This window comes from Cheilinus undulatus, linkage group 20 (genome assembly GCF_018320785.1).
Source record: "Cheilinus undulatus linkage group 20, ASM1832078v1, whole genome shotgun sequence".
Classification (NCBI taxonomy): domain Eukaryota; kingdom Metazoa; phylum Chordata; class Actinopteri; order Labriformes; family Labridae; genus Cheilinus; species Cheilinus undulatus.
Window position 1 is genome coordinate 21553024 of NC_054884.1, and position 27451 is coordinate 21580474.

The 27451-nt window shown below is 37.3% G+C and overlaps 1 protein-coding gene across 2 annotated transcripts in view; it reads left to right on the forward strand.

The window, feature by feature from the left end:
• The first annotated feature begins 13392 nt into the window (after positions 1–13392).
• The window catches only part of gfra1b (gdnf family receptor alpha 1b), a 43731-nt gene continuing 29672 nt past the window's right edge, over positions 13393–27451 (forward strand). For both annotated transcript variants that reach the window (XM_041815978.1, XM_041815979.1), the window contains exons 1-3: positions 13393–13857; positions 14224–14532; positions 17490–17573. In XM_041815978.1, the coding sequence (XP_041671912.1) occupies positions 13818–13857; positions 14224–14532; positions 17490–17573 (433 nt within the window). In that variant the 5' untranslated portion in view covers positions 13393–13817. The remainder of the gene's footprint in view (positions 13858–14223; positions 14533–17489; positions 17574–27451) is intronic.

The window sequence follows — 27451 nt, forward strand, 5'->3', positions numbered from 1 at the left end:
TCTTGTAACATCAAATCATTTTTAACGAGTTTTTGGAGACTAAAAGTTATCCTTAAAGCACCCCGATGCGTCTACGTCTTTGTTTTATCACCAAGGCAAAGACTATAATAGAATCAAATCAATTAACAATGAATACAAGTTAGTCAAGTTGTGGGGAAATTTCAAGTGTTGCAAATGGGAAAAAGCCTGAAAAATATAGTCAGGGGTTTTATTTACACTTTGAATATGGGTAACTGTGAAATTTTGAAGCCAAATATTTCCTTTTTTTTCTTTTTAGTGCGGTGGTGCCAAAACCAATACTTTCATTCTTTGATTTCAAATGTATAATAATGAAGTTTACCATTCTGGTACCATAATAACCCTGCATTTGAAAATAATACATGGTTGGACAAAATTTCAATTCTTATTCTTTTTTTTTTTTTTTTTTTTTTTTTTTTTTCAAGGCTGACACTGTGGGCTGAAAGTGAGTACTAAATGCATCCTGAAATGAAATGCACTGGAGAAAAGAAATATGGGTAAGCCCTTTTCAGATAAATCTTTTAGCATGGTTTTCATAACAAGCAGATAAAAGCTTAATTCTATTAAATGATAAAAAGCACTTGACTTTTTGCTGCCACAAGAGCAATTGTTACATGACTATGTTGTTTTGAAACTGTAATAAATCATACAGCAACCCAGTGGTGGCTCAGTCTGTGGGGGCTGTAGTTGGGAACTGGAGTGTCTCTGGTTAAGGTCTCAATACAGACCAGATTATGGAGTTGGATAACAGAGTAAAAGTTGTGTTTCCATTCAGGGATTAAAAGTGTGCCTTATTTTTGTTGTTCAGTTATACAAGAGGTTTTTCTTAAGGCAAATTAGTAAATAAGATATGCTAATTTGCTTCCAGTCACTTATAAAACTGCTTTTTTTGCCCACATTTTATTTTAGCTGTAAAATATTACCGAAAGCCTCAGTCCTGTTGCTGATGGTGTTGTTTGCTTTTGTAGGCCATAAAGGTGCTGGTGTTAATTTCAGTCAGTTTTATAACCAGAACCTTAACCTGAAAAACTTTCTCATATCAATTTTTTAAAAACATATTTTATAACAAGAGGATAAGAACAAGGCCAAAGAATCTCCCACCTGCTGTCGAACAAATCCCCTTCCTGCCACAAGACCTCTGAATAATTAAGTCAACACTGTCACAATGACAAATTAAACTCAGTACGCTTATACAGCTGTGGTCACACAATCTTTAGACTCTGCTAAAAACAGAAAAATACTTCTGGATCTGCCTTCATGGCCACTCTTCTCCTCAAGAAAGGGACCTGAGTGCAGGTAAAGAGAAAGGTAGTGGAGTCTTTATTTGTAACTTCATCAAAAATGGATGTGTGCTACTGAGGAGATGGCTGCCTACTCGCCCACACACTGCCTTAAAGACTGCTTTAAAGATGAAATCAACGTTCATTAACCTGAAACTGCCAACTTTACATGGACATTTTACTCACACTTTCAAGCTTTTTTTCATGCTTTATCACCTATGTCATATTCTTCCTCAGGCACAGTTAAGTGAGAAAAGTGAAACTTGTACCATGTACCCTCCATTACCAGCGGAGCAGGAAACAAAGCAGCACAAACATCTTTTTTTCTGGGTCAGAGAGGAAAAAAAGCAGACAAGAGGTTTTGAGCTTTAGGACACGTCTCGTCCTATCCAGTGAGATGAGACATTTGCCTAACCTAAAACCCAACAGCAAATCTGTCATCCCCCATAACTTGAGTCTTATCAAAGTTACCGTACTCTGATGCTAATCAGAACTAAGCTGACCTGCTTAACTGAAGCTGTGAGGTAACAATGAACAACCAAATGACCTGCCTTTTTTCCCAAGATGTGCATCGCTGATATGCAAATTAAAGCTCCTGAGAGAATTTTTGATCTGGTTATGAAACTGTTGAAATGAATATTTATGGCTGTTTAACAGCTAAAAGAGCAAACAAGACAGACAGGAGGAAGACTGATTGCTTCCATCTAGTCATTTCCAATATGTAGAAATGCTGCCATGGGGTAGGTATCAGATTAGATAAGCAGGACTTTATGTTCTTTTTTCACTTTAAAGATTGGTAGTCAGTGATTTGATTGACTGTAAATCGAAATAAACAATAAAACATGTACACGATTAGCATTAGTATCAATTTCATCTGCCTTATTTCAGGGCTGGGCAAATAAGAAATTTAACACATCTTGTTTATCTCTTCTTGCAAAAAAAATGCTTTTTGTTGATGTGCCCTGGCAGGAGAGCTAATGTTAGCCAGCATAGCTAGCATCTGACACCAGTGATATCGAGAGGGGTCCGGCTGCAGACTGCAGATCTCAGACACCTCTTTTGCAGTTATATCCTAACCCTGTTAGGTTATTTGTGTAACAATTAATAGTGGTACTCCAGCTGTACGTGTAATCGTTTTTTGCTTGAGGTTAACAGCGATGATTTTTGGAGGGAAGAATACATAACCCTAACCCTAACCCCCTAACCCTAACCCTGATGAATTTTTACATAACATAGTCTTAGAATAAGGCTGCAAGGCTGTGTTAAATGCCTCCCACAAAATGTCCCCATCACCATAACTATACTTTGCGGTTTTTTATCTACTGAACTAGAAACGTCCTCAGATTCTACTTAAGAAATCTCAGATTAAGCTATGTTGCTACGTAATGTACATAGATTTAATTACATCATCTGTATCATCAACGTAGCTAACATAGCTTTGTTCACTTTAGACTTAGTTACATAAGCTATGTCATCTATGTAGCTAGTGTAGCTTTGTTAGCGTTAGCTTCAACTACATTAACTATGTTATCTAAGTAGCTAACATAGCTTTATTAGCTTTAGCTACATTAGCTATGTCTTCTACATGGCTAATGTAGCTTTGTTAGCTTTAGATTTAACTACATTAGCTACGTTATCTAAGTTGCTAACAACTTCGTTAGCTTTAGCTACATGGGAGAGTGAGGTTTTAACAAAGGGTCAGTTGTAAGTGAGACCAAGAACATTAGATTCTTAGTACTTCTTCATCCAGTATAACTAATGTACTTTCTAAAGTCTCATTTATGCTCACCATTTAAAATGCATACAGATGTGGACAGTGCCTTTGTGTCTGTGCTCAACTTTTGTTTCGTACGTATTTCTGCAGGCTCTCTCGAAGCTTACAGATACTGACCAAGCATTAAAATACCGACTTTAATCATGAGGGCAAAGTTGAGCAATGCAGCCAAAAGTTCAAACCAGATAGATGAGACAACTACACCAGAAAACAGCTCAGTGAAGAATGGATGGAGTAGCAACAAAGGGGTTATGAGCCACCAACCTCAGGGGGATACCTTAACATCCACCCCAACGTAACAGATGTTCATGAGTAAGTGGGCAGTGACTGTTTGTAACAGACAGATCAATTTTTGAACATATTTCATACATATTTTTAAATTAGATCTAGATCAATCAAAACTATTTAAAAAAGGAAACGTTAAAACTAAATACAGAAAAGCATCTTTGTCTGAGGTAATGTGATGTGTGCGTCTCTCAGCAGGACGACAGAAGGAGGGTAGGCGGGGTTGGAGGGTCCCGCGGGGTTCAATGCACAGTCAGTGACTCAGCACAGACAGATGTAGTGACTAACAGGAATAATCAGTGACACAAACAGAGTGCGAGAACATGATGAATAGGGAGAAGACTGCAGCGACAGCAGGTAAACAGTGAGAGAAAAGAGGTCAGATCCACACTCTGTGAGGAGTTTAGATGTTAGATCTGAGTTGGCATAAATAATTCCCTCCTCTGACTTCAAACTAGGACATACAAGAACAATAATCTAGGAAGATCATTTATAACACAGGAAATGCAATTAAAATGTATAAATCAACAGGGGAACATTTGTAAAAAGTACGTAAATCATATCATGGCTTTGCCTTCTCTCTATATCTTAAAATGGGAATAGTTTTAGTCTGTTTTTTGGTCTTCGTTTTTTGTGCGTTGTTTTTGAGTTCAAGATCACTGAATAATAATTTTAAAGGATGCATGTCTGCCATGCAGTTGCTGTGTTCTACAACTAAAGCTCTTAATGCTAGAAAAGCATAAGTTGGCATAAATATATGTGGGAAATAAAGTCACACAAGCAGATTATAATATTGGTGTATTTAACTAAGCAGCAAAAACTGTTATGTATTCCAGAGCTTTAAAACCTATAAACCCTAATTTGAAGGAAGACCAGTAGCACTGGTTTATGAAAAAAGAAAGAAACATAATAAATGGAGATAAATACTTCTACAATACCACGCAGAGCTTTCAGGCATGTTTAGGCCAAAAATTGAAGCTGAAATAAGGTGAAGATGTGGAAAATAAGCTGCCTAAGGCCACCATTGGGGGGTATCAGGATTGACACAACCCCAGTCAAGCTCTAGATGTCCTTGCATATTCCCAGGGGCTTGGGAAAATAATCTCTTGAAAAATTTAATCCAAACCTTTCGAGCATATGGTACTTTTTGGATGACTACCAGGGTTGTGCTGTGGATGTCCCAAGGGCCCTAAAAGGGCCAGAGGACCTTTGCTACCAAGCGACATACATGTGTTGACATGTGTAAAGTTTGACTCTGGCCATCCTCCCAAACATCTCCAGCCATGAGTCATAGCATACATATGCTCTAACTTCTAAAACTCAGAATTCAGTGATAGTTACAGTAAACTGACCTCAAAACTGACTGCTGTGTGTTTCAGGTCAAGCAATAACAATACCAAGTTATCCCATGATTCAGTTTAAATTTCTTTCATTTCCTGGGGATGTAAAATGTCATGACATAAAATTAAAATACAGGAAACGTCAAAATGATAAAACAAAACTGAAAATATAGTATCAGACCATGTTACAGCAGGTCAGAAAAGCAGGTGCAGGATAATGTTTTCCACTAGATGGTACTGTAGTCTCTCTTTATTAACCAGCTGGCTGGATGACAAACTGTCCTTTCTGTTCCTCCCAAGAAACCATGAATGATTATGCTGCCAGACCTCAGTCTCCAAAGAGCTCATTTGTGCAAAATTTGATTAATTTGTTCAACAGAATCCAAAATATAAGACCAAAATATTAAAGCCTCAGACGTGTATCTGTGGCCAGAAGAAAATAAAACACCAAGCTTTGTTGTTTGAGTGAGATGACCTTTTATAAGAGACTTATACAACAAACACAACATGAATGCAGGAAAGTGTCAAAGGCTTCCTTTTAGTGTAGTGATGACAGACAGCAACAACATAAATAAAGCTTTTTGATTAGATGTATTGACGTTGTTTGTAGCCCCTCCTCTTGAAACGTCACTGGAACATGTCTTTTAAGCTGCATGATGTGGACCTTCCCCAAAAATGGAGGAATATTTTGTCAATAGGACCAACATGTTTAACTAATACATAACTAATATTATCATATCTATTAATGTTCCACATTAATCTTTACACACGATTCTGCACTACTAACATCCCGTCTGTTGTCGATGAATGATTTGTTTTATTTCAGCTAAAAATGAATGAGCTTACATATTGTCCATCCATTTGCTCATTACTTCCTGACACTCTGCTCTGGGTCTGGGGAATTGGTAGAATATGAGTGTTTGAAACCTACAGAGCCAAATCATGTCTGAGTACTGAGCTTTTCCTCCTTTATATTCATGTCCACCAAACACTTCCTGTCCATATTTGGATGTATGGATACTTTGAATTGAAACCAAATTATAAAGTTTAGCTTGGCGCTGAAGGCTCTGCTCAAAAGATGCATCCTGGATTAGCCAAGCAGCATGCTTTCATAGTGGAGCAAGCCTAAAAACATCTCTAGATGTACAAATGAAGGCAAAAACATTAACATTAAGGATAAGGCTGTGGTGGAGGTAAAGCTTCAACAGCAGTAGCTCTGTGTGAAGAACCAGTGAGGAAGTTGCCAAATTTAAACGGACTGTTTTGTCGCATATGATTGCATATGGCATTTGTGTCCTGTATGAACCAACACTGAGCTCTTACCAGCTTCATTTGCTTTTGAATTTGCTAGGGATGTAAAGAAATTTTATATACACTATATGGATGAAAGTATCTGGCCACAACTGTTAATTATTGAATTCAGGTGTTTCAATCAGACCTGATGCCACAGGTGTATAAAATCAAGCACCTAGCTGTGCAGTCTCCATTTGCAAACATTTGTGGTTCAGAATGGGTCGTTCTGAAGAGCTCAAGGACTTCAAACATTGTACTGTAAAGGATGCTACCTTTGCAATGAGACAGTTCATGAAATTTTATCCCTGCTGGATATTCAACAGTCAACTGTAAGTGATATTATTAGAAACTGAAGCATTTAGGAACAACAGCAACTCTGCAATCAAACGGAAGACCATGCAACATCACATTAAAAACAAATTCAGTTTAGAAATGCAATCTTTTTATTTAACCCTTATTTATTCTTAAGGATGTATCATATAATACTAGATTTTTGTTAAAATGCAGATACTGAGTTGTAGGTCAGACCTGGGCAAAAATTGGATAATGGATGCAAAACAAAATCATAAAGAACATCAAGATGAAGGTGGGTCATTTTTGGCCCCAAGATAATACAAGACTAAAGCTCAATGACATTCATTATTCTTTATAGCTAAAAGCAATATGTATTAGCCACATTTTGAGATTGTATAGTTGATGGCAGAAGAAGTATAAGATCTAGATAAAAATCTTGATTTTTCACAGAAACAAATAATCTATGAAATATATTTATTTCCAAGGCCGTGAGACATGTACCAGTGCTACAGCTTCAGCCACAAATGAAGCAGATGAACCCTCTGCTGGTTAAAGAGTATGAGCAAATACAGTATACAATTATGTGCATAAATTTTAGGTATGTAGGGTGCTAAGGGACTGATATACCATAGTTCAGGGCTCAACACGCCAACACACGAATGCATGAATTAGCAGCCACGGTGCTTGACTATATTTCTTTTTAAGGACCTATTTACCAATGGTGATACACCCTGAGACTGCTAGCAATTTTCAGGCCCTTGGGACATCCACAGCACACCCAGGGGCTTGTGGCAACCCTAAAACCGACGGTGCCCTAGGCCATGCTAACATGCAACATTCACCCATTAAGCCGCCCTAAAGGTGTGGACTTTGTTATTTTTTCAACAGAGTATTTTCCCATGACCCAGTATCATGCAAGGACATCCAGAGGTCTTGCACCGCAGTGGTAATTTTGGCAGCTATTTTTTATTTTAGTCTTAGTCTTTAGACGAAATGTCTTTTAGTTTTAGTCCCGTTTTAGTTATTTCTACCCTTTTTAGTTTTAGTCTAGTTAAAGTCCATAAAAAGTCCTCATATTTTAGTCTTTACTTTTAGTCCAAGCATTTATTTTCTTGCCTAAATCTGGTACCAAATTATGGTAGTGTGTTATATGCACCCTGCTAAACCTGGGGTCCCTGCTTTCTACAGCTGAGAGGCAGAACAGCTACAGTTGCATTGTTTTTTGACGGATTTACCCACAGTGGAGAAATATCACAGATTTTGAATGTACAAGGTAAACTACACTTACTTTTTGTCAGTTTTAACTATCACAGATCTATTTTTTGTTAGTCGTAGTCTAGGATTTGTCATGGAAAAAAGGCTGTCGATGAACGTTTTTAGTCATAGTTTTAGTCGATGAAATTAACACTGCTGCACAGTACTTTATAATTCATCATATCAATTTAATTTTTACATATTTCTATATGATTTCAACTATAACTGGTAGTGTTACTTTCCTAAACTGCATTTTGAGAATGTAAAAAAGGCTCAAAACAATACTGAAGCTCCAGATTGCTTCTTCTTCTTTAACTGTATTAACTTTATGTTGTAAAATGGCAGCAGCAGTCAATCAGGTTCCATAACAAAAGACAATTAGCTTGCTTGAGATGACATTGACTAACCAATTTGTGTAGCCCTGTTGAACAACAAACATTTCTAAATTAAAGGATAAGCCTAAAAGAATTGCAGGAAAAGGCATGTCAAATACATCTTTAAAATTATATATATCAAAACCTATGAGCAATTTACACTTAAGAAAATGACAGATTGTTCCTTTAACAGGAATTTAATCATTTTAACACAGAGTGAGTTACAGCTTCCTGTCAGAGGTGCAGAGACTGTCCTGGGGACCTGGTAATTGGTTAGTGTTGATCCTGTGATATACAGTCAGATCAATTACAGCCTAATAAATCTCATCTTGCGAGTGTTCCCGTGCAGTGGAGGCTTCAGCGTTATTGGGGGGACGCGTTCAATGAATGATTATCATACATAAAGCAGAGGAGATGGATAATGCTGAGAGAGAGCTTTTTCATGGTAATAAAGAGTCCTGGTGTAAATGAGTGTGGGGGGCATAGCTTAAGCCTCTTCCTGTTGATGATGCTGTATGGATTTTTCATTGTTTAAGTGGGATATATCATACACAGGAAATACAACATTAGCTGCTGTCAGTGGGAACATTACAACTGACAGTTTTTCTTGGATCTTTAATGAGCAGTAATCAATCACATCAAAAGCTATTACACCCTATAATAATATATATGTTTTTGTGTTGTTGTTGTTTGCATTTTTAAGCGATAAATATGTTTCAAGAAATATGAAGATGTTACAAAAATGTACTATTTCATGCAATGACCCATCAGTAATGTATTTGCTCTTATGTTCTTCAGTCAGTCAAAACCCTTCAGACTGTTTAAATGTGGACAAAGATTTTATTGACATTACATATCCCCTTTAACAAGCTCTCTGTGTATCAAATACATATTTAATGATTAGCACTGTCTCTAAGTCGAAGCCCTTGTGCAGCTTAAGCTCTACAGAGAGATATTGACTTATTGGTCTAACAGCTCAGTGCATTTACAAGAGTCCATCCAATAATCTCTAAACACTTCATTAGAGATGACTAATGGCCATGTGGATAACAACTCGTCTGAATAGAAAATGAACAAGACAAAACCTCTACTGGGACAATGTTAGATGTGCTCTACTCTGAGTTTACAAATGCTCTCATGCATTAGTCTGTACACAATAAATAGACAAATCAATGGCTTTAATCTCCGGCTTTTACTTAGCATGGGAGGTGTGACATGAATTACACTTAGCCGGATGAGTTTTTATTATGATACTAATGTGGTGGACTGGGCCCTCACAATTGATCAGTCGTGCTCAAACTGATTCGGTTTGCTGGAATACTGTCTGTCTGAATGTTTTCCTGTGTATTTTGTTGAACCAAATGCAGAAACAGCAATACTTGACCATTTTCTTATGAGCTAACAATGGGGGTTCACAGATACGACAGCTCATACACACAAGATTTGAACTGTAATGAAAAATACAACTTGTAGATCTGAGTTGTGCATCAGATCTGACACATATGACCAAAACACACTCAAAAGTTGCTTTTCAGGGCACAGATGGCCTAGCAGTTCATTCATGCCCCATCTACAGTGCACATAAAAATTAATCACCCCTTTACCCCTTGATTTTATAAACCAATCGTGGTCAATATAATTTGGCTTTCTTGACAGAAAGAAAATTAAAAAAAAAAAAAAAAAACGATTTAATGTAAAAGTGAAAACAGATTTCTAAAAAGTAATGTCAAACAAAAAAATATGTAAGGTAAAATAGGTGACTGCATAAATATTTACCCCTTTAAGGTAACAGACCACTGATTGCCTTAGTGTCTCAAGTGATTGTAATATAAAGACGACTGTGTCCGGAAGGTCCAGTCACTGGTTAATCAGTATTCCTGGTTACCATTACACCATGAAGACAAAAGAACACTCCAAGCAACTCAGATAAAATGTTATTAAAAAGTATAAGTCAGGGGATGGATACAAAAAAAATCCAAGGAACTGAACTTCCCCTGGAGTTCAGATAAATCTATCATCAAGAAATGGAAGGAGTATGGCACATGGTTCAATCTGCCTAGATAAGGCCGTCCTCACAACTGACTGACTGTGCAAGAAGGAGACTAGTGAGTAAGGCTACCATCCCTACCGTGAAGCATGTTGGTGGCAGCATCATGCTGTGGGGATGCTTCTGGGCCTGGAGGATAAAATGAATGTAGTAAAATATAGGAAAATCCTGGGGGACAATCTTATACGCTCCGCAAGAGAACTTCGACTTGGGAGAAGATTTACTTTCAAGCAAAACGACCCAAAGCATACAGTGAAAGCTACACTGTTGGACCTAAATCCAACAGAGAATTTGTGGCTGGACTTAAAAAGGGCTGTTCACACCTGATCCCTGTGCAACCTGACAAAGCTTGAGCAGTTCTGCAAAGAAAAATGAGTAAAATTGCAGTGTCCAGATGTGAAAGCCTGATTGAGACCTGTCCACACAGACTCAGTGCTGTGACTGCAGCCAAAGGTGCATCTACTGAATACTGACTTAAAGGGGTTAATATTTATGCAGTCACTTAATTTACATTACATATTTTAGTTTTATTGACATTAGTGTGCCAATGTTCTTTATGGGGCTTAATCAAACACCAGTTAAACTAGTTCTGTATATCCATATATATAAATAAATGATAAAGATGCCTTGCAAGCTCTGGCTTTGTTAGCTCTGGGACTTTAAACAACAGTAATAAAACATGTTGTTTTTTTTTTTTTTTCATTTAATATGTTTCATGTTTTTATTCATTGCAAATTACTTCTCGTTGTCCACCCCAGTACCTCTGGGGGCCCCCAGGGAGCCCCAGCTCACACTTTGAAAAGCACAGTTCTTTACTATAAATAAATGAACAAGATCCTGAACTTAGTTTGACTACACTGCTGTTCTCGCTGTTTCGTTTGTTTTACCATTTGAAAAAGTCAACAGCGGTGGGGCTCTGGGGCTGCAGAAGGACCCGAAGCAAACTCGAGAGACGTAAGGGATAATAAATAAATGAAAGGTGGGCTAGCACTGTGTACTCTAAATTTAACATTGTACTATGACAAAGTGGTGTCAGCTAGTATAGAATAGTTTTCCCTTATAAAACTTTGCTCTTTTGGTTCATTGTGGCATTTAATGTTTGCAAAAAGGGGTATTTCTTTGAGAGAGACTCTGGATTTAACTCTAACATACACTACTAAACCTTGCTGAGATGCCTTTAAGTGAGATATTATGTATCTTAGCTGTACATGCTGAACAGTGTATTTTTCTTTATAAAGTTAAATAGCATGAAAAGTGTCATTCCCATTTGGATAAAATCTAACACAATCAAATCTATCAATGATTTGATTTGCTTTCTTACCATATCTTTTCCTTCCAGTCAACTTTACATGAAAATGCTTTGATACAGCACTCTGAGAACAGCTGCCCTTTCAGCAGTGACCTTCTGTGGCCTACCCTCCTTATGGACAGTGTCAGTGATTGTCTTCTGGGTATTTGTGAAGTCAAGGTATTTATTTATTTATTTATTTATTTTTTAAGCTAAATGGAAAGGGACTCATCTTGCACTTTTTGTGGAATCCCCAAAATTTCTAAAGCTGCCCTTGTGTATTTTTTTTTCAACCTTGTCTCCTTTTTCATCATTATTTTCTTTTTAGTCATACTTTTCTTTTACCTTGTGTTGTTTTTGGATATCATTTTCTTTTTCGTTTTCTTTTTCATCGTTGTTTTCTTTTTCATTGTTTTCTATTTCGTCTGTGTTTTCTTTTGCATCATTTTCTTTTTCATCGTTGTTTTCTTTTTCATTGTTTTCTATTTCGTCTGTGTATTCTTTTGCATCATTTTCTTTTTCATCGTTTTCTTTTTCATTGTTTTCTATTTCGTCTGTGTATTCTTTTGCATCATTTTCTTTTTCATCGTTGTTTTCTTTTTCATTGTTGTTTTCTTTTTCATCGCTTTCTTTTTCGTCATCATTTTATTTAGTAGTGTCATCTTTTCATCTTTTTCATATTTTTTCTTTTTCATCATTCTCTTTTTTGTTGTATTTTCTTTTTCATTGTTTTCTTTGTCGTTGTTTTCAATTTCAATGTTTTCTATTTCGTAGTCATCTTTTTCATCACCTTTTTTTCTTTCATCATCATATCTTTCTTTTTGTTTTGTTTTGTTTTTTGTTGTTAATATTTTTATTGGGGTTGTTTTGGTCATTTTCATTGTTGTTATCTTCTCTGTAGTAAATCTTTTTTGTTGTTTTCTATTTTGTCCTCATATCAATTTTAGTTGTGGTTTTAATTTTTTTTTGTCTCCTTCTTTTCCTCGAAAACAACAGCTATTTTTCCACCACAAAATAACACGTCTTTACTGTTTCAAATGAGTACTATGGACAGGAAGTTGCTCTGTGGTACCATAATGGATAGATGCCACCATCTTAAAGAGTAAAAACGAAAAAAGGAACTGATTTCAAGTAAAGCAACAACACTTTGGTGATTGCAGACAATGCCACCTAAGCCAGCGTTACCAAAATGCCAGCAATTTGACATTTTTAATACTGGACAATCCCAAAGTGGCAAAGTCTACAGTTTGACAAGCTTCACTTTCAACAACAAGCGCTGGTGTTTGAGAATAGAATTGATAGGTAAAAAAAAATCATATTGGAACATCCTGAACAATAAAAATCTCTAAAGTTCAGTCCAATGTTAGCATATAAAACAAGAATTTGGTGTAGAGGTTAAAGTCAAACAGAATATAAACCCAAAGTAAAAGTTGCATTGTTTATACTGGCATTTGTTGAGCAGACTGTCTGAACATCGAAGCTCAAGGTCCCAGAATGTACTCACTGTAATGGATTGAGTGCTACCGTCTCATTTCTCAATCATCCCTCTCCCCCTCTTCAGCTGGGAAAAACAAACTTTGATGGAAAAAGTTCTGTCAATAGTTATCACAGTTTGTATGCAATTTTAGATGAAGGGGCACAGTTTTTAACTTATCCATTTGTGCTATTCAATTTGAGGGACTGGATTACCTTGAAAACATTTAACATCCTAAATAAAGGTAGCAGGCTCACTTCTGTTGAGTGGAGTGCCTAAAAGTGTCTTTAGAGAGATACAGAGACACTTAAAGTCTGCAGTTTAGCTGTTGGTGGGGAGATTGATTTTAAATGTTAGCTTTGCTTGCTTTACAGTGCCTGCAGGTTATAGAAATATATAATACCTTTTTATAAATGTGGATTTCCATTTCAGTTATGGAGCTGAAATGTTCTAACAGTTGTTACCTTCACGCCGCCAGGGATCAATTTGACCAGACTGTATGATCACTCTGGCTCTAAATGGCTTTATTAATGTTATAGCGCGCGTAGCTGCATGACGTCACGCCCTCGCGCGCTGCCTCTCGAGCGGCTCAGTGTTTGATCAGAGTGAGAGCGGTCTGGATCAAACGGTGCTGTTTTTATTTTGTCTTTGCACCTGCGAGACGGGATGTACTTTCACACCTTTTGGGATGCCATTTCAATAAAAGAAAGGCGACCTTAGCCTTTTCGGAGCTTTGAAGGACAATTTGAATCAAATTCATTATTGATTCGGTTGGTTTAAAGAGTTTTAATGCGCCCGTAAAGTTTGGGATCAGACACACCCGGCGCTGTCTGTCTGACGGAGCAGCGGACAGTCCCAGGAGTGGAAATGTGTCTCACTTGTGTGTTTTATTCGTCCTAAACTCAGACTGGAGTCTCGTTCGGTTTGGTTTTGAACTGCTGGATTCGGGTGGAGAGTGGGGATTGTCACTGGTGGAACTACAGGATGCTTCAACACTTAAACTCACACAATGTGCCACCAGAGGGACAGCGGATCTGTCTGACAAGTTCGCTTGATTTCTTCTTTTAACTCCCGAAAAACCTCTTTAAAAGGCGCGATGATTTTAGTAACTTTTGTTATCATACTGTCCTTCCCGGGTAAGTGATGCTTTTATCTATCAAGTTGTTTTGTGAAAGCATGTTTATTTAAACATGCACCTGTTTCTGCGCCAGACAGTGGCACTACATAAGGGCGCGTGCCTTCATTGGCAGATGTTAATCTGTTTGATCTTTATGATTTAGGCTATTATTGAGAGTTGTGGCGCACAATCAGTGTTCAGAAAGTTTGTCTAATACTCCGCACATCTTTGAGTACTAATTGGAAACACATTGCAATAATCTTCAATCCAATTAACGATAAATTGATTAAAAATGACTGACAACTCTTGTGCCTAACACAGTGAATGTCGACAAATTGTGTAGCTTATGCATACATAAATCTGACTTCCTTCTTGTACCTCCCAGACTCCGTGTTCACCTTGAGGGGTGACAGCACCTCTCCCTTCCGCTCCCCCCGTCTGGACTGCGTGAAGGCCAGTGAACAATGTCTGAAGGAATACAGCTGCAGCACCAAGTACCGGACCATGAGGCAGTGCGTGGCCGGAAGGGAGAGCAACTTCAGCGCGGTGACCGGCGCCGAGGCGCAGGGCGAGTGCCGCAGCGCCATAGACGCCATGAAGCAGAGTCCGCTGTATGACTGCAGGTGTAGGAGAGGCATGAAGAAGGAGAAGAACTGCCTGAGAATCTTCTGGAGCATATTTCAGAGTTTACAGGGTATGCATTTAACCTTGAAGAGTTTATTGGCGCACTGTAGAAAAGGTAGAAGTAGCTAAACTTAACTTTGTTAAAATATTCCACCATAGGTATTTGCTTGAAACAATTTGTGACAAACTACATGATGGCATATGCATTTCTGCAGCCTGATTAAGCACTGTCACAGCTAGCTATATAGTGACGATTGTATCTTTAAACTAATTAAACCTGGTGAAAAATATAAACATCCCCAACAAACATGCCTATTCATCCAGATAAATGCAATCAATTCACATAAAAACAATACAAGACTGTCAAAATTTTAAATACTTTATCAATACCAAATCATACAGCTCGTTATTTTGATGATTGGTAGTCTTATAGTACAGAGACTTTCAAAAAACATGTTACAGTGGTAGCTACAGCACAGGAAAGGAATAAATCCATCAAAGATTGCAGGTCGGTTCTTGCACACAGTCTAAACAGCACAAAAATTGTTTCATTGCCTAGGACATTTTTGTTGCCATTGATAACCTTTGATTTTATTAGTACCATATTGTTTTAAACCCTGATACCTAGACAGCACTATTACAGAATTACCTTATGGCAGTAGCATATTTCTTTAGAGTACCAAGTCATTGTGTCATTATAGATATCAGTATCAAAATGGGTTTCCATTACATTACCTAAAGTTTTATTAGGTTTGATACAATCAATAAGCCTTAACAAACCACAGGGTTTTGGTTAATGTTATATGTATAACACCTATCTACAAAAAGTCAAGGGTCGGTTAGATTTTCATCGACATTAAAAGACAACTTTACAATACTTTAACAACTTTAGGCTACTATACAAGGTAGAACTTTTTAGGGCTGTCTGTATCAATACATTGATCGTGACATGATAAAGGTTCATAATTAATGCATTCATGGCATGCTTTATCATTCCGTGGAGCACACTTTGAGTAACCCACTGCAGCATCTCCTTGCAGCTATAATGATGTAAAATAAGTCCACCACTGCTCCTTAATGTCTCATGCAGCTCAGTGGATGAGTCAAAAGCATCTGCACTTTTAGTTATTAATCATTTAACATTTGTACCATTCCCTTAATTTTCTGTTCAATCCATAAGGTTAAGGTTAAGTTGACGTTATATTCTTCAATCAACCTGAAGTTCCTTATGGTCTTAAAAAGGAAGTCAACTACCTTTACTTTAAGGGTTCTTTCACACCTACATTGTTTGGCCGGGACTCTCAGTGTTTGAGTTTGATCTGAACCTAAATGACAGGTATGAAACCTCCCTTGGACCATGTTGCAGACCAGACAGCCAACCAAAAGGAGTGGTCTTGGTCCAGACCAGACTGACCCACGGTCCAGTTCGTGCCCAGTGTGTAAGCATAATTTTGTAAGGTTTGGACCTTCCTATCAGTGACAGGGGGAAAAAAAACAGGCATGAGAACTAGAAAAAAGAAATCCAATACCAAAAAAAATTAGCGGAAGCACATGGGTAGAAGATTTTATTAGGGGCCAACTGATAAAAGAAAGAGGATACGAGAGGATGGGAGAACAGCTCCACCTGAAGGCAAAGAAACTGCCAGCAGTAAATGAAGCTGCGCTGTGAAAAGGTGGTGCGTCCACAAATCACACCACTCACCTTCTCTCACGACTGATGGTGTGTTCTATTTACTCACAGTTCTGACTCGGAAAGTCGGAGCAAGTCAGTACCCGGAGCTATGAGCTTGTAGTAAATGGAACGATTAAAGCTGGGTGTGACATCATTCCCAGCCACGACATCCAGCTTTTGAGGTTAAGGGACCACAGCATTAGCATTGCCATGACTCGCAGGATTGCAGACCATCTCCTTTTCTGTCTATGACAACAAAGTTGTCATCTAATGAGGAAGCTCAGAAGGCTTACATATGGCTGGTTAGTCATATGTACTGCTCTTTGAGTTGGGACTGCCGGTAGTAGTAAATCAATGATGATATGATGTTTGGAATGACCATTTTATTCATTTTTTACATCCAACATCGTGTTATGCAACCTGCTGATGCCAGCCAGCCAACTCACCAATTAATGCAATCCACAGAGACACGCAACCCACATAGCTGATGACAATATCATGTAGGTTTGTCATGTAAGGTCCCTTTGCAATAATCACAACATGGAACCAGAACCAACCAAACCAAATATATAAAATGTAGCAAAAACACGAACCTTGGTCTGTACTTTAATCCTGTCTTTCAGGTTTAAAATACACCTAAGTTAGCACGAAAATCCAAAGTCACTCATAAACAGTTTTAAATGTAAATTAGTTGAATTTTAGACAACACAAAAAAGCAGATTAATTAAACATTTGACAGCCCTAGAATTTTATAAACCTTTTAGCATTGATTGGTATTGGGTACCAACCACTACTGGATCATAAAATTTGGTCATTGTAATGAATATCAAGAAGGAAGAAAATGCTATAGGAAGATATCTTTATGAAATAATTGTCAATAAATGGCAACAATTTCATATATTAAAAAATACTTTATATGTATATTATCGTAAGTGTGTAACAAATCCAATTGATCCTTCTTTTTTATATCATACGATAGATTAGGGTGTAACAATACACTTAATTCACTGTACAATATGCTCAAATTACGATAAGATGTAACAAAATTTGTAATTCTTTGTATGTAAAAGGGACATTGAAAACTGGAAAATATCTTTTTTCTTTTTTTCTTCAAGCAGCTTCTTTCTAATTTTGAGTTTGTGTAGTTGATTTGAAAAACAATGCATATTAAATAAAAATATTATTTTTTTCCAAACAAAAAGAGTATTCAAATATATTTTTTGTCCCACTGATTTGAATAGTCCCTTATATTTATCTGTTTAGAGCTGTATCATGAGGTATCAACCAATGAAATCCCCCTTTATGTTAAAACTAATAATGGTCACCGTTGTTAACAGTGGTCTTCCTTCATACAGCTAATGATCTGATGGAATACTCTCCATATGAACCAGTCAACAGTCGCCTCTCAGATATCTTCCGCCTGGCCCCCATCATAGCTGGTAAGTTTCTCATTCTCTGCTTTAAGTTTGGACTATGTGCAACGTTAAGTAACTGTCTACACAAGGCCATTACTTCTCTGTTTGTGCCGTAAACCCAGCTTAAGTCACCACATCACTGCTGCATATCTGTCACTATTTGACAACCGCTCTTTTTCTATTGCCGTCTGGTTTCAGGCTGCAGCTTTCAACACCCATTATCCATCACAAAAGCTTTTATCTGCAACTGTGACCCAGGCGTACACAAAGCAGAGTCATTTAGTGTGTTTCACTTTCAGCTCTCTAAGCACTGATGAGAGGTCTGCATGTTTTTTTTTTTCCTACTGTCACATGCTGCAAGTAGCATTTATGTGATAGTTTTGAACCAATCATGATTTTAGAGGACAGCTTGTGTTTGAGCTTGCAGGACTGAAAATTTCATTTGTAGAAGTGAGAAAACTAGAGAGGAGACACCGCTTGTTCATGTCCTCTAATGTTAATGGAGTGCAGGTGTTCTCGGGAGCATACACCTATCTGCTGAGATCAAACACACACAAACACACACACATACACATACATGCAAAGAGAGGCAATTAACCATCTGTTTGTGTTCAATAGCACTAACAAGACAAGAGCTGTGTATGCGACAAGTGCAGCTCTTCAGTGTTTGGCTCTTTGGGCATTTGCAGCGGTGGCAAGCGACCATTTCAGTGGAAAAATGGTCATTTGATTCCCTCCCTCTCCTCTTCTCTCTCTCTCTCTCCTTGGCTTTCGCTGTGATTGAATCCACTTAGCGTATCACAGTGGCTCTGCTCCATACTGGATGACATAATGCTGAGCTGTATTTCAAATGGGGAGGAAGGAAGAATTTATTAAGATTGGGACTTCTGTGCTGTATTGGAATAGTGCAGAGGTAGGTAGCAATGCAAGACTAAGAAGATTTGGAGGAAAATTTAAATTGTAAATATGGTTAAGGATTAAAAAGGATTTCAAACAATGGGACCATCAGTACAACAAAAAAGGAATTATTTAAATGGAATCAAATGTTGGGGTTGTTTTTAAGACAAAGTCATTTGATACATTTTAATCTTTCTTCAGACAAATTTAAGTCCAATCTGCTGCTAATGTGCTCCTCCATCAAGGTCAATGGTTTACAACACAGAAGAAATAAGAGCTTAATTTTTTTACACAATTGTAGAGGAAGGAATCAAGAATTTGCATTTGAATGCAGAGACCGAGCCAGAGCTGAGTGGCCAGTTTATTACATAGAGGTGTGTAAACAGCCGAAGGGGCTCTAAGAAAAGCAAATCACTTAATGGGTAGAGTATCAGGAATCCATTCACCGTAAGTGACCTCATTCCTGTCTGCGGTTAAGCCAGGCTTCAGGCGATCTGCAGTGTAAAATAACGTACATGTGAGCTAAGATAGGATCTATACCATATCCCATGGGTCACTTCTTAGACATGATGCTCACCAGTCTGAATGAATGATAAACAATGAGTGTTATTCTATACATTTCATCCATTTTTGTATCCATTTAGTATCATCCAATAACATCTTATACTGGCTGGTACATGGAGCACTTCCCTTAAAAACTGACCAGCTTGAGCCCTTCCTTCTTTGTTGACCTAGGTGTTGAGCTTAATGCTAAGACCAGTCTACCATCTTGAATTTGGAGATGAAACCAAGCCAAATTCCCTGCACTTTATCAGAGAAAATACAAGTGTTAACAGCAGCAATATTTGGCTGATTATAATCGGCCAACTAAAAAGGCTGGCTGATTAATCTGTCAGGCCCGACTAAGAACCAGTCGGTGATTCTCCTCTGAACTAAAGACAGATAGATCAAAATGTATGCCAATCCAAGTTAGTTACGCAATATTTGATATCATTTAGGCAATATCACACAAGACAGAGTGCTGTTATACTGATAATCTGCACTGATTCAGTCATAGGTCAATTTCCACACTGAGATAATCACAGCTGTGCTAATATTCAACATAACTTCTCTTTGGTGCATCTTTGGGTATCGTTGGCAAGACCAACGCTGATGTGCTCAGGAGAGCGGGGAGGGGAAGGGTCAGCTGCCTGATACAGGAACGGCAGCATCACTTTTACAGGCACCTGGCAAGCTTTCCAGGGCCTGATCTAGCTCACCATATACTGGGTGCCCAGGGCCTGGTGGGCTGGTCCAGATGGCAGGGGTAGCTGCATGGGTCATGGAGGGGTCAACTGGGGAGATACCTGGAGATGCCTGTATGATGGCTATCAGGAGGCCAGGCCAGTACAGAACCATGTTGATGTGGCAAAGTGACGAACCGGCATATGCTCCCATACCTAAAACAGTAATAACAAATATCAGAACTGAGGCAGACTGATACAAATATACTGAATGTTTTCAGAGAATGTATCTTATCCAATCAGATTACAGCATTGAAACTAACTGCTGTATTGGATCTATTATGGACAACCATGGTTATTTGTACTAGAATTCATGGCAATCCATTAATAACTGTAATGTTGGTAAAACATTTCATTTGAATCTATAAAACCATTTTGCTGATAGCTCTGAATTTTCACTTTGGTGAATACAGAATCAAGTAGGAATCAGCGTGGGTTACTATGACTTTCCTACAAAATTTCATGAATCCAAGTATAAGACTTCAGAACTTGAGTCTAGACCAGATCACTACTTATCACTACTTCCCTCTTTTATGCTATAGTAGTATTACTCTTGTTCTTTTTTTGAGAACAATCGATTTTCTTGATTAATGGCCTGAAAGGAAGCATAACTTAAGATGTATTTATTGCACTTTTAATTATAACTGAAAGGCGTGACATCCAAGCCAATAAGTGCACGAATATAGTCTCCTGGAACAACTGAAATTTAATGCTGAGTCAGTGGTAAATCAATGAGAAAGTGCTTCTCAGAAATGTAATACAACACTGGTTGGCAAAATGAGGAAATGTGGGCCAACACTGCAGTTCTTTACAAAGACAAAAAACAGTGTCAGTTAAACACAACAACATCTATATTTGAAAAAGAAATAATTGCTCAAAGAACTGAAAAGGTGTCGGTAGTTTTTGGTAAGGGTTCTGAGATATCCAAATCCAAGAGTAAAGGAAAAAATGATTCCTGCATGGTCTAAAATAGTCGTTCTCTGGTTTAGCCTCATGATCTACCAGCGGAGGAAATCACAACAAGCATTCAGAAAGATTTAAATCTGTTTTTTTCTTTGTTTGTTTGTTTGTTTGTTTTTTGTTTGTTTGTTTGTTTGTTTTTAATAGAAAGGATGCTGTTCAGACCTGAGATGGAGACGTCCTTTAAAACAGAAACACATCATAGAATATTTCCCTCATATTTCGTGTTATGGGCACACATCCGAGACCCACTGAAAACATATTTGTGACCCACTTTTGGGTCCTGACCCACCAGTTAATAGCCAAGGGTCAACAGTGATGTAATAATATCTCACAGTGCAATAAAAAAAATCAAAACAAATGTGTAAAATTTCAAACAAGTTGAGAGGGGTCTGGCTGTAGACCGTAGGTCTCTGACAGTCACTCTCACAGGCCGTTCATCTGAGAAGCTGTATATCTCATAAAGAAAGTGCCATAATTTGCCAGTAAAGCATATTTCCAGTTTTAGGTTTTTTTAGATTGAATTTTATTCATAAACCAAGTCTGGCAGTCAAGTTCATGAAATAACCACATTGCAAACATTACTGAGTAAGCAAAATGTCATAAAGAAAACAGATAGGTCATGAGTCTAATCAGGGATTAAATTATGTATAAACCTATTTTAGAAGTAGTTACACAGAAGGTAGCTCTCTTTAGCTTTGTTAGCTTAAGCTGAACTGCCCTAGCAACACTAGCTACCTAATTAATGTTACAACACAAGCGAATGTAGCCAAGTTAGTTATCGTAGCTATGTAGATAACATATCCATGTTGCTTATATAACTGCTTTTTAAGCTTATCTTTAGCTATGTAGCTCCATTTTATATCTATAACTGAGTCAGCTTTAGCAACATAAGCTTCAGCAAATCTAATTTAGCTATGTTGATTACACAGATAAGTAGCAGCTTTGTGAGCTTAGCTTTAGCTACATTAGCTACATAGCTACATAGCTTTGATATCTACATTCACTATATTGCCAAAACTTTTCAAAGATTGAGTTGTAAAGGCAATTGTAAATGTATCCTGTCTCTGCATATGAGTTTTCTCCATACAACACAGAGCCATTTAATCCCCTGAGCTACACAGAAAATCGGAAGTGTAGGAGAGGGTTGGTGTTGACATCTCAAAAATATTTTACGAAACATCTGTTGAGGCCTATGGGATGGACTCCACTGTCATCATGGAGTAAAAGAAAATTTTTTACCTGAGCTATTGCCATGGTTGACTCATCTTCCTTCTTTTTCTTGCCATATTTGTTAACCAACTACATGTGGTCTACTGTGTTGGACAAAATACATACGCAAGTAGGCAAAACGCTGTTACTGATTTCAAAGCAGTAGAGCATGAGAGGGGAGGGGAGGACAGTCATGCTCGGGCAGGGTACAAAACGGTTGTGTCTAATAGGAAAATGCCTTAATCGCAGTATGACAAGATAATGTGTCTGTTATGATTGAAGCATATTTTGCATCAAAGAGCTTGTCTTGTCATGTGGTGGATAAAAGAATGTGTTTAATTCGACAACACTCTAAATTTAATGAACATCAATGAACTAGATTTCAAAGTGTTGCACTATTTTTTCATCAAAGAAAGTGCTCTAGTTGTTACAACAACAAAACAATCCATCCTTTTGATCTTCTGACACACACACACACAAGTTATTTGCTTATTGCTCCACTCTTAATATCACACTAAGTGTAAAATTACTCTGTTTTTGATGTGATTTGGATGTATTTTCACTTCCAGAGTTTTAAATTTCAGAAGTTTCCAAAAAGCCTTCCAGCCGGGTCCTTAATTTCTATGTATGCAGCCACTTTCACAGAGAAAGTATATTACTATGTCCGGCTCTACCACTGAGTCCAGTTTAATTTCCCTTTCCTCCCAGTCTCTCCTCGTAGCTCATCAGTAGTCTCACAGAGAATCGAGTCAGTGAACATGAGATGAAGCCTAGCATGATGATTTTCCCACTGCAAGGGCCTCGAGAATAATTCAGTAGGTCTGGTAGCCTGAAGCAACAGATTCGTCCATCCTCTGTACTCTTTGTCCTCTGCCCCCGGCCCTGCTTAGCTGTGAACTGTGCATTTATGAGCAAACGGCTGCAGAAGAACATCAGAAGGGCCATCAGTAGGAGAAAAACTTTTAATCTCTGTATCCTTTCTACACTAGCCTGCTTTCAGCTGTATCAGCGAATCATCTGAATGCATTTGCTTTAACACAGTTCTTTGTTTTCACTCCTCTGCACCTCTGTAACCACAGGATGACACAATTTATTCCAACTGAGTAATCCAGAAAGAGCTTTGACCACAATAAGAGACATGAAATGGGGATTAGAGGTCTATAATATTCTTAGCTGTTGAGTAATCAAATATTAAAACTATTCAAAAAGTAACTAAGTTATTGCCTATTTATTAACAAACATTCTGAAAGTCACTCTTTATAACTGTAAGCATAATGTTTGAGTGCAGTATCTGTTTAAAACCCAGGCGCTTACAAAACATTCTCTGGTTTTAATGATGATCAGTTGAAAAGTTCCAAAGCTAAAATTACAGGAAGCACTTTATTTGGTGGGACATAAGGACCTAGTAATTTTATAGTAATAAATGTATTTATCAGTTATTTCTCATGAATAAGGTAGTAATTACCTTGCAATAAGTCTGCATTTTAACAAGTAATAACTTAAAGAAGTAATATTAAAGAAGTATTTACCTAATAATATTTTATTATTTATAACATTGTGGCAATTCTTTGGTTAGGTTAAACTACTTATAATTTATTTGTGTTTATTTTGAAATCAAACATGAATAGCCCCCAAGTCATTTACTCAGAGGCCCTGGGTGACTGGAGTATTTTGATAATAAAATAAAGATCCCATTGCCTTTTCTGTTCAGTGGACTAGTAATCCCTATTTTTAAAGACCAATTTTAATGAGACTTTTACCAACCATCCTGTTTTTTAAAAAAGGAGAGATTTAGGTATTTTTTATACTCACAGTCCCCCTGTGCCACTAAGAGCGTCGTGCCTACCCTAATCCTACCCTCACCCTAACCCTCTAAACCTAACCTATGTAATATTGTGGCATTTCTTTGGTTATTAGGTGGTATTTTACACCAAGTAGTTTCTTGGAAATATTTTTTTAACTTGCTTGATAGTTCTCAGGAAATTCTTTATCTTGGCCCAGTTAGTTAGAATGAGTCCTTCCTGAACAATTTCCAAGTTATTTTTTTATGTTAGGTTAGGGTTAGAGTCGAATGTTGCCTAATTACCAGCAAATTGCCACAATTGTACAAGAAATTACTTGATAATTAATACATTATTACTAGGTAAACACTTCAACAATATATCATGTTTCCGAGTTATTTTCAGGTAAAATGCCAACTAATTACAAGGTAATTACCACCTTATTCTTTAGAAATTACTAAATAATTATATTTATTACTATACAATAACTAGGTAATTAGGGCCCACTAAAATAAAGTGTTACCAAATTATTTACAGATCTTTATTTTCATTTCTGACCAAAAGCTAATGGCAGCTTTGTCTAAGTAACACATATACAGGAGTTTGCCTGTAATATTTTGTAGTTAAAAACAAGAATTTACTCATTATTTGGTGTCCAGGGCTTCAGGTTTTGTTGATGTAGCAAAAAGTCATGAGTTGACAAGAGCAATCAATCTGGGTACTTTGCCAAAAAAAATGCCAGCCCAACCCCTTTCTTGTCCAAAACATTCCATCAAAATAAACAAAAGTAAACGGGGCTTGAAGAATTTTTAAGCTTAAAATACAAAAACCACATATTTAATGCTTACTACACAGAACATTGGACAGTGCATTAGAGCTGCAGTAATTGATTCTTTTTGTAGGCGAGGACTCTATCGATTCTTCTGGCGATTAATCGAGTACTCTAATAAGAAATCTTTTTTTCATCAGTCACTTTTGCTTTTTTCAAGAGAAGTAGTACTAGCCAAATCAGAAAAGAAGACTGGTCCATGAAATGAACTACTTTTATATTAAAAATTGGTTTTAACAGATTCTCTAAAGAAATTATATTTTACAAAGTGCAATGAAGTTCTGATGACAATTTATATTTCTTAAAGTTACAAGGAAAGGAAGTTAAATAATGACATTAGATTATGCCATATTTGGAGTTTTAGGGATCCTCTCCCAGGAAATTTTTGGTGCCAACACTTTATTTCTTTCATTGTAGTTTATACGTGGTACGTATAAACGTACATATATGTAGTATATTTCTTTTCCAATTTGCCATTAAAGTAAGGGACACTTAATCATTTTAATATCATCTCATTTTGAATGTAATTTATTAATAAAATGATTATGACCTTTAAGACCATCCACTGACTTGGAGAACACATTTCAAGGGATAAAGCTGCCTCTGTGATGTGTTGAATCCTGACCGTATGATGATGAACTTTAACCTATTTAGTCTCAGTCACTGTCTGTGGCAATAGTGCGTTTCTATTTAGTTGGTGTCAATTCATTATCAATTTAAGTCTTATCAAATGATAAGATGCTAAAACATTTTGAAAAATACGCTGGAACCAAGACGTCAGTGCACTGAATTTTAGATAATTTATAATTAAATGTATAACGTTCGCACGTGGAGTGTTTAATTTTAAACTCCACAGGTGTTAACATCCACTCTTTCACAGGCATCATGTACCACAGCAAAGTTTATTTTTAGCACCAAAATACATATCTACACTGAAACTGCAAATGTAACACCCTCAGAGTTAAAATTAACACTCTGTCAGGGTTCAGATGGGGACCACTAATTAAGTTTTAATTTTAAACACTCACAGTGTTAGTTTTTTACATATTAAAGTGTACTTTTAACACAATATTGTGTTATTTCCTTTCACATTGGGTGTAAATCTGATGTATTTTTAAATCATTTACACAGTGCCAAGAAAAATGACATTATGATTAAGGTGTACTGCCCCCTCATTAAACTACTAAAGCAATCTGAGGTGTATTATGGCAATCATAGAGCAATGAGACAGACACAGAGCTAGAGCATGTCCTGAGTTGCAAGCCTGCACTACCCTAATTATCATATGAAAGATCACCTACTCCCACAGTCAGGACGTGACTAACTTAGTAGAAAACTACACTTATGGTGCAAAAGTGTTTAACATCAAAAACAATCATTCACCCGAAACATGAGCAGAGGAATCAACAGTGATGACTGTTCAACAGGCAACACCTAAAAACATCTGAAAGATCTAAGTCACGCCCTGCACAAAGACATGACGGTAAAGATCTGCCCCCAGATTTGAAACAGCAGTTGGCAGAGTTTGGGTCAATTAGAGTGTTAGATTAAAACTGACTGGATCGACACAGTCAGACATTTTAGACACTGAAGGGATGAATGAGTTAAAATTAAACTTTGAGTGTTAAAATCAACACTGAAATGTTTAATACTGAGAATTCACAATCCAGTTATTCATGGCCAGTGAGGTAAACTTAAAAGCTGAACAAACAACCCCCTCTTTCAATCCTTACGTGAAGACATATAATCCAAGTTAAATCTTTACTTCTAAAACATCATATCTAAGTTTGTCACTGTGTGGGGACTCTGTTAACAGGCAGGAAGACACCTACAAATTGCCTAAAATGCACAAATAAGTTGTTGCAAACATATTTTTTATCAAGACAGTGTGTGCTAGATTACTTCCTCTCCACAGTTTTTATGAATAGATGTAGTTTGTTTCTCAGCTTTTTGATGCCATTGATAACTGAAAAAATAGAGAGAGAGAGAGTTTTAAAACACATGGTACTTAAAAGTATCCAGATGCCAAAATTTTGTCCATCAAACCAGACAGATAGTGTTTAAGAAGCTGAATTTTTATACTGCAAGCAAAAGAATAAAATACATTTGAAATCACTTTATCACACTTAAGTGTACTTGCATGTCAAGGGATCGCTGTGGCTCAGTTGGTAGATCCGCTCATTATTAATTGGAAAAATTATGGCAAAATGTGTCTTGGTTAAACCCTCCTTTGCTTCTGGTGAATGCTGCATAGAATAAAGCAACGTCTAAGTCCACCTTCATTTTCAGCCTTTGTTAAGGGTGTAGTGAGGAGTGGAAACTACAGGGAAAGAAATGTGCACTTGTGTTGAGGAGGTAGGCTCTAAAATCTTAAGCTGTGTTATACATTAAATTGACTGATGACAAGCTGTGCAGTCTATTGGTTATCTAACCATGAGTGAATGTCACTGAGCTCATATTATCAGATTATTTGTCAAAAACACACCCCCACAGTCACTCACATGTTGACTAACACACTGCCTGCTCTCTACCTGACACATATGAATCTTAGTTGAAGATGATGGCTCTGTAAAGCGTCTTGGAGAGTAGGAATTTCTCAACAAGATGGGTGTACCTGATGGCTGAGCCATGACAAGCAGTGTGCAGGAAGCCCAGTGGATATTTTACCATGAATGATGTCGGCCATGGCTAATCCCAGCATTGAGACATGAAAATAAGAAGCCGTTCGGTGCAGGTGAGGTGGGATAATGTGGTCAGTCATGCGTGGAAGTATTTGATGCGAGGACACACATGTGAAGGAGTAAATACACAATCATTCAAGCTGCATGTGTTCCAGCAGCATTACACACTTAAATCAACCTGCACATATCTGAAACAACCTCACAATTGAAGCGTTTGTCAATGTCAGACTCTTCATATATTTTTCTGATTTGTTTACAG